The sequence below is a fragment of the Brachyhypopomus gauderio genome, chromosome 20 (assembly GCF_052324685.1).
Source record: "Brachyhypopomus gauderio isolate BG-103 chromosome 20, BGAUD_0.2, whole genome shotgun sequence".
NCBI classification, from domain to species: domain Eukaryota; kingdom Metazoa; phylum Chordata; class Actinopteri; order Gymnotiformes; family Hypopomidae; genus Brachyhypopomus; species Brachyhypopomus gauderio.
Genome location: NC_135230.1, coordinates 8662697 through 8673967, shown reverse-complemented (window position 1 = coordinate 8673967; position 11271 = coordinate 8662697). Strand labels below are relative to the sequence as shown.

Below are 11271 nucleotides of genomic sequence, written 5' to 3'. Positions count from 1 at the left end.
AATCTGCAAAAACGACCTATAGGATGGGCAGGATGTTTATTGACGCTTAAATCAACCAATTAAATCTTGGTTGGCTATATCGATTCCCGTCTGGACCAAACAGCGTCGTATACGCGAGTAGTCGTTAAAGTAGGCGGGACTTCCGGTTGAGCCGTCGCTCTCTTCGCTTCATCTCGAGTTGAAGGGCACAAGTGCGCTAGAAGAAAGGACTAAGATCAACTAGTGACCCAGGTGAGAAACCACATCAGTCGGGTGAACTTCATCTATGTTTGTTTTCTGATATGTTGAGGTCCTGTTGGTTTTGCCCGTTATAAACGTCCTTCTCCGCGCCCGGCGTAGGTCACCTCATGCTAAGCTAACCGCACAGAAATGTGGGTTGTGTGTGTGTGAGAGGGTTGTGTGACCTGCTGACTGGTGTGAACCCTCACAGGTGAAATACAGGTGATGTTGAATCTGTGTTTGCAGGAGATCATCTTCAGACATGGGCGGACACGACGCGGGCACCCACCACCAGTTCACGGGCATCGCCAAGTACTTCAATGCCTACACCATCGTAGGAAGGAGAAATGTACGTCGTGGACTTAAAATTATTATAAATCATTGCCTGGTTTCCCAAAATCTCGTGCTAGTCTGCAGGTCTGAAATTTAAATACACTCCAGACCCTGGAAAGACTGGTAAAAGAAAATACCTCGTGAAAAGCATCCGTGTTAACCAAATGATCATGGGCTCATGACACTTTTTGGTACAATAAATGACCCTTTAAAACGTTTTCAAAAATAAAGATTATTTCATAGACAACGTTGACTTTTGCAGTCATGAATTAAGAGGCAGTAGTTCTCTTACTGTTTTATTTGGAGCATGCACTTGTTTTTCTGTATAGTTTGAAATGGATCTAATGTAATAAAAGGTATCGTTACCCCACCTTTAGTGTGTGCTAGCCACGTATGCCAGCCTCGCTGCCATATTCCTCTTCTTCAAGTTAAAGCCCAAGAAACAGAAGGCTGTGACTGCAAGCTAATTTATAGCAAGGTAAGAATTTGCAGCCATTGTTGAAATTGGTAAAGTGGTTTTGTCCATTATACTGTCACATGTTAAGTTGAATAGTGACAGTTGGAGCGTAATTCTCCTCTCACTCTCTTGCAGGGTTGTTTGATTTTACCATGTAGGGTGAAGATTGGTCTTCTCGTTGGTCCCATGTTGTAAAAATAAAAGTTGTTGAACTCCCATTTAGAAAACATGTTTTATTTACACATTCGGCACCATTATAAAAGACTGTACAGATTGCTAGGCTAGGGCACAAACTCAAGCAGTGGGTGGCAGTGATGTGTAAACAAATACAAAGTACTTCCAGGTTAAGGACTGATGTTCACACTTGCATATGTACAGCTACTACTAGAGTCCTTGCAATGGGGGCAGTCTTCAGAATAGTTATTTGGAGGTTGAAGTGCATGACCACTGTTAACTAACTCAATGTCTGTTATGGGCTCAGAGGAAAAGTCTCACTAATGGAAATACACGTGATGTACAATAAAATTCACAAAGTCTCATTTGAACGTCCCGTTATGAAGTTAAGAGGTGCGGTTGAGCGAAACAGATGTGATTGGTAAGTCATATGCAGGCTGCATTACTGGGATGGAGTGGTCTGTACCACTGAACCGCACTGCTACAGGTGAGGTCACTGCGGGTTATACGCGCCGGCCGCCAGAAGCAGGTTGCGTCTGGTGAAGTGGACGTGAATGACGGGGGCGGACTTGGTGAGGTACGTTCCCAGCAGCAGCTCCTGCGAGTTATCGGGCAGATGGACGTGGCCCGTGGTGGCCGTGAAGTCGTCCGTTTCCACGTCGTCGAAGGCCCTGATGGCGTCCCATAAGCGCACGGTGTTGTCCATGGAGCCTGGGATGGGGTGGATGACAATCGACATTTGAAACAGTTTTGTTGCCATGAACACACTCCATGACACGAGAAAGGAAAAACTAACTGAGCCATTTTACATTAACCCAGAATTATTTAGGGCTTCCTCAGTTATCAAACTCTTTATCAGGTTTTTGTTTTCGTTCACTAACGTGCCAAAGCCACTGTGGTGAGTGGTAGAAGGGCGAGGAGGAGGAGTTATGATGGCGAGCGGTAAAAGGGCGAGGAGGAGGAGTTATGATGGCGAGTGGTAGAAGGGCGAGGAGGAGGATTTATGATGGCGAGTGGTAGAAGGGCGAGGAGGAGTTATGATGGCGAGTGGTAGAAGGGCGAGGAGGAGGAGTTATGATGGCGAGTGGTAGAAGGGCGAGGAGGAGGAGTTATGATGGCGAGTGGTAGAAGGGCGAGGAGGAGGAGTTATGATGGCGAGTGGTAGAAGGGCGAGGAGGAGGAGTTATGATGGCGAGTGGTAGAAGGGCGAGGAGGAGGAGAAGTTATGATGGCGAGTGGTAGAAGGGCGAGGAGGAGGAGTTATGATGGCGAGTGGTAAAAGGGCGAGGAGGAGGAGTTATGATGGCGAGTGGTAGAAGGGCGAGGAGGAGGAGTTATGATGGCGAGTGGTAGAAGGGCGAGGAGGAGAAGTTATGATGGCGAGTGGTAGAAGGGCGAGGAGGAGGAGAAGTTATGATGGCGAGTGGTAGAAGGGCGAGGAGGAGAAGTTATGATGGCGAGTGGTAGAAGGGCGAGGAGGAGGAGGAGTTATGATGGCGAGTGGTAGAAGGGCGAGGAGGAGGAGAAGTTATGATGGCGAGTGGTAGAAGGGCGAGGAGGAGGAGAAGTTATGATGGCGAGTGGTAGAAGGGCGAGGAGGAGGAGTTATGATGGCGAGTGGTAGAAGGGCGAGGAGGAGGAGAAGTTATGATGGCGAGTGGTAGAAGGGCGAGGAGGAGGAGTTATGATGGCGAGTGGTAAAAGGGGGAGGAGGAGGAGGAGTTATGATGGCGAGTGGTAGAAGGGCGAGGAGGAGGAGGAGGAGGAGTTATGATGGCGAGTGGTAGAAGGGCGAGGAGGAGGAGGAGGAGGAGTTATGATGGCGAGTGGTAGAAGGGCGAGGAGGAGGAGGAGTTATGATGGCGAGTGGTAGAAGGGCGAGGAGGAGGAGGAGTTATGATGGCGAGTGGTAGAAGGGCGAAGAGGAGGAGGAGTTATGATGGCGAGTGGTAGAAGGGCGAAGAGGAGGAGGAGTTATGATGGCGAGTGGTAGAAGGGCGAGGAGGAGGAGGAGGAGTTATGATGGCGAGTGGTAGAAGGGCGAGGAGGAGGAGTTATGATGGCGAGTGGTAGAAGGGCGAGGAGGAGTTATGATGGCGAGTGGTAGAAGGGCGAGGAGGAGGAGGAGGAGTTATGATGGCGAGTGGTAGAAGGGCGAGGAGGAGGAGGAGTTATGATGGCGAGTGGTAGAAGGGCGAGGAGGAGGAGGAGTTATGATGGCGAGTGGTAGAAGGGCGAGGAGGAGGAGGAGTTATGATGGCGAGTGGTAAAAGGGCGAGGAGGAGTTATGATGGCGAGTGGTAGAAGGGCGAGGAGGAGGAGGAGTTATGATGGCGAGTGGTAGAAGGGCGAGGAGGAGGAGGAGTTATGATGGCGAGTGGTAGAAGGGCGAGGAGGAGGAGGAGTTATGATGGCGAGTGGTAAAAGGGCGAGGAGGAGGAGTTATGATGGCGAGTGGTAGAAGGGCGAGGAGGAGGAGGAGGAGTTATGATGGCGAGTGGTAGAAGGGCGAGGAGGAGGAGGAGTTATGATGGCGAGTGGTAGAAGGGCGAGGAGGAGGAGGAGTTATGATGGCGAGTGGTAAAAGGGCGAGGAGGAGTTATGATGGCGAGTGGTAGATAGTGGTGGGGTGACGCGTCGACGTTATCGACGTAATCGACTACAAAAACATGTCGATTTGCAAAAACGTGCGTCGACGCCACAAAGATGGCCACGCCCACTAAAACCATGGCTTTCTCTGGGGAGCATGCAGCGGCTACAAAAACTCGCACACGAGCATCTAAAGTTTGGGACTATTTTGGACAGAGACCGAACAACGTGGTGCTATGTAAGCTTTGCAAAATTGAGATGGCTTATCACAGCAGCACGACTGCTATGCACGAACACCTGAAGCGCAAGCATCCCGGAGCACTTCATCAAGATAGCAGCGAAACACCACCGTACGTTCTGTTTTTAGGTAATCGTAAATTAGCACATTCACATTCATACATTGTAGTATTCACTACAAGTTGTTTTGCTAACTCTCTATATCGGCACGTGTTAAAACGTAATTTCTGCACTGTTGCTGTTATGGTAACATACTATAGTTATGCAAGATTGTTATTCGGTCATTTTATATTTTTCTGTCTACTTTAATGGCCGGGTAGCGGTAAGAGAATAGATTAAACTAACATTATAGCCTGTCAATGCAGACACGGTTTCGTCTTGAGGATTTCTCTTTTTTATAATTGTAGGTAAATCACAACTATTCAATTAATCGATTCATCGAAAAAATAATCGTTAGATTAATCGGCAAGAAAATAATCGTTAGGTGCAGCCCTAGTGGTAGAAGGGCGAGGAGGAGGAGGAGTTATGATGGCGAGTGGTAGAAGGGCGAGGAGGAGGAGGAGTTATGATGGCGAGTGGTAAAAGGGCGAGGAGGAGGAGTTATGATGGCGAGTGGTAGAAGGGCGAGGAGGAGAAGGAGTTATGATGGCGAGTGGTAGAAGGGCGAGGAGGAGGAGGAGTTATGATGGCGAGTGGTAGAAGGGCGAGGAGGAGGAGGAGAAGTTATGATGGCGAGTGGTAGAAGGGCGAGGAGGAGGAGTTATGATGGCGAGTGGTAGAAGGGCGAGGAGGAGGAGGAGGAGTTATGATGGCGAGTGGTAGAAGGGCGAGGAGGAGGAGTTATGATGGCGAGTGGTAGAAGGGCGAGGAGGAGGGGTTATGATGGCGAGTGGTAGAAGGGCGAGGAGGAGGAGTTATGATGGCGAGTGGTAGAAGGGCGAGGAGGAGGAGGAGTTATGATGGCGAGTGGTAGAAGGGCGAGGAGGAGGAGGAGTTATGATGGCGAGTGGTAGAAGGGCGAGGAGGAGGAGGAGTTATGATGGCGAGTGGTAGAAGGGCGAGGAGGAGGAGTTATGATGGCGAGTGGTAGAAGGGCGAGGAGGAGGAGTTATGATGGCGAGTGGTAGAAGGGCGAGGAGGAGAAGGAGTTATGATGGCGAGTGGTAGAAGGGCGAGGAGGAGGAGGAGTTATGATGGCGAGTGGTAAAAGGGGGAGGAGGAGGAGGAGTTATGATGGCGAGTGGTAGAAGGGCGAGGAGGAGAAGGAGTTATGATGGCGAGTGGTAGAAGGGCGAGGAGGAGGAGGAGTTATGATGGCGAGTGGTAGAAGGGCGAGGAGGAGGAGGAGTTATGATGGCGAGTGGTAAAAGGGGGAGGAGGAGGAGGAGTTATGATGGCGAGTGGTAGAAGGGCGAGGAGGAGGAGGAGTTATGATGGCGAGTGGTAGAAGGGTGAGGAGGAGGAGGAGTTATGATGGCGAGTGGTAGAAGGGGGAGGAGGAGGAGGAGTTATGATGGCGAGTGGTAGAAGGGCGAGGAGGAGGAGTTATGATGGCGAGTGGTAGAAGGGCGAGGAGGAGGAGTTATGATGGCAAGTGGTAAAAGGGTGAGGAGGAGGAGGAGTTATGATGGCGAGCCAATGAGAGCTCCCAGCAGCTTTCAGTTGTTGACTGCCCCGGTTTGCCAGCCAAGACGCATCACAACACCGTGACGTACGGCGCACGTGTACCTGACGCCAGGATCTCGCCGTCTCGGCTGAACTTTAGGGCGTAGACCGTGTCTGTGTGACCTTTCAACTCTCCGATCATGATTCCATGGCCAATGTCCCAGAGAAGAACTCTGCCGTCTGTTGAGCCGGACGCCAGGTACTTCCCGTTGGGTGAGAATGCCAGGGAGTGGACAGGTCCCTGGGGGGAGGGAGACGAAGGTGTGTGTTGCTTCACATTTTGTTTCACGTATTTGGTTTATTATATTTGGTTTGCAAGTCAGAGAAAAACATATCAGGACATTTCTATAGTACAAATTTTACTACAGGACACCTCAGAAATAATTATATATACTATTATGCATACAAATACATATTTCCTTCTGTTTAGCAACATGTAATAAAATTGATTTGAAGGGGGCGTCTCTCAGAAGACTTACCTTGTGGCCGGTGAAGATGCGGGTGCACTGGCCGTTCAGGACGTCCCAGAGACGGACGGTGCGGTCGGCCGAGCCTGTGGCCACATAGTTGGAGTTGGGGTGGAAGCGGGTGCAGGTGATGTCGGCCAGGTGGCCGGCGAACATGCGCAGGGGCTGGTAGTGGTCCGTAGCCCACAGGCTACGTGGAAATCGACAAACGACAAAGTACAAATTAAAGAAATCAATAGACGTGAAACTCACGGAAAAAGCAGATTTCACAGACCTCGGCTTACCGTGCCACTCGGTCGTGCCCTCCGGACACGAAGTAATATCCGTACGGGGAGAAGTGAGTGTCCCACACCGGGTAGTTGTGACCCTTGTACGCGACCAGGCAGGTGAACGTCTGCAGACTCCACAGCCTGACCGTGCCGTCCTCAGAGCTGGACAGCAGGTAGTTCCTGTGGGATCATGGTGAAGCCACAGTAAAGCTACTACCTCAGTGTGGTCTGCGCCACACCAAAAGACTGATTTCTAAACGCATGCTGCACAGGGCAGTATTGGAAGAAGGCAGCGACATTACATTCATACAACCATATGAATATATTGAGGAACGTTGGGGTCTGTCTTCATGTAAATGCGAAACCTGCCGTGTCTACAGAGAGCTGCGTGTGAAACGGTCTGCAGGTCCATGCAGGCCTATCAGACGGGTGGCTCTAACCTGTCTGGGCTGAAGCTGATGCCGAACACCGGCCCGCTGTGGCCGTACATGATCTTGGACTCGCTGGCCGTCTTCTCGTCCATGATCCTTTCCAGCACGTCGTCGGACTCCTTGTCTATCAGACTGAGGTCTGGAATGAGCAGCACAGGTGCAGTTGACGGACATGGAGACAGAGCAGCAGTAAGATGATACAAAATGGTTTTTAGCCGATGACGGACAGAAAATTTTCGCCTAAATGTACCACCAAAAAGTCTTTAGGTATCGATACACTAATTTCTGCCCAGTCTAGTTCAAATTCATTATGGCCTTGTATTGTAATAGGTTTTCCCTTTGATAGTTTTGAGCCGGATTTACTTCAACGCTTTAATTATTTTATATCAAATGAAGGTTGAGATGTCGAGACTGCTCTTTGAAATGATTCTACATCTTCACTGGCGTCCACCTCTGCCTGATCGAACTGACTGGACATAACTGAGGAAGGTACACACATGTCTTTGTAAGGTCTCACAGGGTAGGGCAGACGGAAAGATGGTAGAAGAAAAAAAGTTTTTTTTTTCCAGAGCCTAGGAATTTTGGGGTTAAAAATTTACACTTCAGCAAACCAACAACCTGAAGCAAACCACCAAGAAAACTGGAGGTTTCGGGAGAACACCCGGAGCGACCCGGTCATACTGTGGATCTGAACCCAACAGAGCACACCTGGAGAGACCGGACCCTGCCCTGACAGTACCCATACAACCTGGCTGAGCTGGGGCATTTCTGCCAAGAAGAATGGAAGAAACGTCCAACAGAAAAGTGCACCAAGCTCGCGGCATCTTTCCTGAGAACACCCGAGGCGGTCACAGCTGTTATTAAGGTGCTTTAACTTGTGGAGACCTATGCACAGACTGTTAAGAAACATTAGCAGTTGAACCCATATGGAGTCTGACAGCAAGTATGGGAAACATTAAAGGGACGAACAACATTTGACAGAGACTGTTGCTTCCAAACAGGTGTGTTTACGTGACTAAAACCAGGAAGGTGATCCACTCTGTGTTCGGAGCGATCCTGCTCAAACTGACCTGCTGCAGATTTCACTTTGCGTAGTTTCTTGGGTGTGACGCTCCACACCCGCACCGTGGAATCAGCAAAGCCTCCCGCAATCAAGCTGGAGTCATCTGTGAAGTCCACCACCGTCAGGCCCTGAGGAGTGCACAACAGGGTCAGACCAGGATTTGGACCAGGAGGCTTTACAAAGTAGCAATTCCATCCAGGACATTTTACGATCTTAAGAAAAAGCATCACCCACAAAGTGTGTATGTGTGTTTATGTATGTGTGGAGGGTCTTTAGAGTCTATTCCAATAGGAATAGTCTACTGAGAAACAGTCAGACGGCTTGGCGAATTGAACCCTACCTGGTAAGCGTTGAGGAACGTATAGAAGCATATAGAGGGCAGGGTCTCTGGGCCCAGTCTGAGCCTCTTGGTGGTCTCTTTCATGTACATGATTTTATCCAGCTTATCCGAGTCCTTCAGTTCTGGAAGGGGAATCCTGTACGACCAAGGAGATGAGCGAAAAATGTCAGGTGCAAGGTGATGGAATCTTTATGCCCCTATTAATCCATCCATACACGCAGAATGAAAACTAAAACTAAGAGAATGAGTTTTAGAAAATGAAAAGCTTTAATTTTCCCCCCACCCAACTGCGTTCACATCAACAAATGGCTCTTTTGTTTAAACAAAGGGCCGTCGCGGTGCGGCCCGCGCGGGTGAGGTGTGAGCTCGGTGCCGACCTGTTCTGCTGAGGCGCGTTGGGGTCTTGCTTTTTACTTTTGGAGCCCATACTGTCCTTCTTGGGTTTCTTCTTCTTGGGCTTCCCCTCCTCATTCTCCGCCTCTTCGTCCTCGTCGTCCAGGGGCACCTCGATCTCGGGCTCCTTCAACAGCCCGTAGAACACCTGCAGCGACAGCAGCAGACACACTGGTGTCACGCAAAGCCAGTTACACTCGAGATGGTCTCCTCAGAAGCACATGAAAGGTTTGTGTTCCTACACCGTTTTAATTATACAAAGTGAGAGTCCTGAAAGATTGACACACAAAATAAACACGAAGAATGCCATCTCCACTCCCCTTTAACACCCAGTGGAAAATCTACTAGACACCATCATTTACAGAACATGTCATATTCAGACCTTTCTAAAGAACCCGGGCTGGTCCATACACCCCCCCAGAGACTAGCATGTGGTCCCTGAGGGCTGGTTTGTGGACCACTCAAACAGACTGCTGGCAGACCGGTTCCTCGTCCTGTCTGCACCAGTGAAACGAAACCCCCCCCCCCCCCCCCCCCCCCCCCCGCGCCCACCTTGGTCTTGTTAGCGTCCCGCCGCGCCTCCCCCGCCAGGCTGCCGGACATGCTGTCTATCTGGCTCTTGCTGCGGGGCATGCCGTCGAAGATGTCGATGTACAGGTGCTCCTGGATGATGTTCCAGATCTGGTTGTTCTGCCGCTCCTGCAGGTGCCTCTTGAGCAGCTGGTAGGAGTCGCGCGAGATGCGCAGCACGAAGCGGCTGGTGCGGAAGTCCAGCAGCGTCTCGTTGCCCTTCATGTGCTCCTTCTTGGTCATGCCAGAGAGCACGCGCAGGTCGTCCTGGTAGTAGCACTCCTGGTCCCCGCTGAACCTGGGTGGGGGGTGCAGGGTGAGGCAGTTTCACAACACTGATTACGCCCGATTGGATTAGAGGTGAATGCTTGGGTTAATTCGCCATTTTAAAAAGCCACCGCGCGAGTCTATCCACAATACAAGACGCATGCGATAACGTTTCTCACTTCACGCCAGTGTTATTAGCTTACACTTTGCTGATTGACACTCGATTCAGATCCACAGCCCAACTTACTTTTCGAAAAAAGCTTTCGCTTCACTTTCGTGGTTGTTGTAGACCAGCTCCAGGTACATGTGAACGAAGAGTGGGTAGAACACCTGCGACAGCTCGGCCCTGTGACAGTCCAGGACCGACTCGATGAACTTCTTCAAGCCGCTGTAGTACGTCTGATACAGGGAAGGATCCCCCTGCTGGCTGTACGCCGACAGCACAACGCTGACATCTGGCTGGTCTTCTCCACCTATAGTTGATGTAGTAAACAAAAGGTGACACTGACGGATGAAGGTGGACAAGCAGGTCTGGATCATCTCTTGATGACCTTCTAGCTGGGAATGATGGCGCTCCAGTGTTTGGGCATCATGGGGTTGGAAATAACTGGGAATAACACACCTAAAGGAGCCCTTACCTGTCTCTAGCCGACGTGCTTAGGGCGGAGGCGTTCAGTGAAATGTAACTAAACGTTAATTAATGTAATTAAACGCTAATTAATGTAATGAAACGCTGTAATGGTCTTTTATTTTAAACTCATCTACCTTTCGAGGGCGCAGGCGCCGCGGTGCTCTGGGAGGCTCCTGTCACGATGGACACGCGACTGAGGAGCGAGTTGGCGTCTCCGCTCTCGGCTCCAGCGTTCGGCCCCCCACCCGGTCCACCCGGTCCGCCCCCGCCGGCCTCGGCGCCCCTGGCCTCGTCCGGCTCGTCCGACAGTCCCGCCTCGCGTCGCAGGATCTCCACCGACTCCGTTAGGTTGTTCCTCCGGAGGAACTGCAACACGGCCAGTAAAGTTTGCTGGTCTTCGGGTTTGGACGTTCCCGTGGAAGGGGCCGTGGCCGGCGAGGTGGAGAGCGGCCCGCCGGCCAACCCGGGCGCGCTCGCCGACCCGTCGCCCACAATGTCGGGTTTTGTTTCCTTCTCGTTCTCGAGATCCGTCGGTCCGTCCTGCACCGCCGCCATTTTCACAAGCGCGGAAACCAACCTACGTGACGACGTATTCCGAAAGAAAGTACGTAAGGTCGACGTAAGATACGTGCTCTTTGATTGGCTGTGTTCAGCCAATGAAAGCAGAGGTTCATACTGCGCGGTCCGAGTGTGTACTACACATACATACTTTATATAGTTACTTTATGCTATCTTTAATTAATACTTTGTATGGTTAGTACACAAGATATTAGGATGATACTAAAGCCTCGTTCCAATCGCACTAGTAGTTCTAGTAGGACTAGTACTACACAAGGAATTCTGCCAAAGATCACTTATGTATGTGTGTGTTTTTACCCTTTCAGACCCTGCGTCCACTGCAATGGACATCACATGTTTTCTTCTCTTTTTTATGATTTGTTGTACAATAGACCAATTAAAATCTGTTAACAGTCAGAATAGACCTTTACCAACCAATCAAATAACACATTAGCCCTGTCCATTGCTTTAGGAGCCAAAAAAACCACACTGAAGTTAGCAATGGCAGCACTCCAGCAAAAGAGGCAGAGTAAGGGCTCATTTTAACTACTTTTATCCGATTTAGAACACTTTATCCTCAATGTTATGAGTTAATTTTACACTTAAGG

General features: G+C 50.3%; 2 protein-coding genes across 2 annotated transcripts; one reads left to right on the top strand and one right to left on the bottom strand.

Annotated features, from left to right (window-relative positions):
• The first annotated feature begins 72 nt into the window (after positions 1–72).
• Positions 73–1227, top strand: atp5md (ATP synthase membrane subunit k). The gene is made up of 4 exons (XM_076983314.1): positions 73–231; positions 466–568; positions 930–1030; positions 1145–1227. The coding sequence occupies exons 2-3, from the start codon at positions 482–484 to the stop codon at positions 1017–1019; spliced, it is 177 nt and encodes a 58-aa protein (XP_076839429.1). The 5' UTR covers positions 73–231; positions 466–481; the 3' UTR covers positions 1020–1030; positions 1145–1227.
• Positions 1223–10680, bottom strand: taf5 (TAF5 RNA polymerase II, TATA box binding protein (TBP)-associated factor). The gene is made up of 11 exons (XM_076983312.1): positions 10240–10680; positions 9722–9947; positions 9190–9505; positions 8622–8785; positions 8245–8380; positions 7912–8032; positions 6851–6980; positions 6426–6590; positions 6154–6331; positions 5738–5915; positions 1223–1894 (listed from the first exon to the last, which is right to left on the bottom strand). Exons 1-11 carry the CDS (start codon positions 10658–10660, stop codon positions 1677–1679), a joined length of 2253 nt encoding a protein of 750 aa, XP_076839427.1. The 5' UTR covers positions 10661–10680; the 3' UTR covers positions 1223–1676.
• Between the last annotated feature and the right edge of the window lie 591 nt (positions 10681–11271).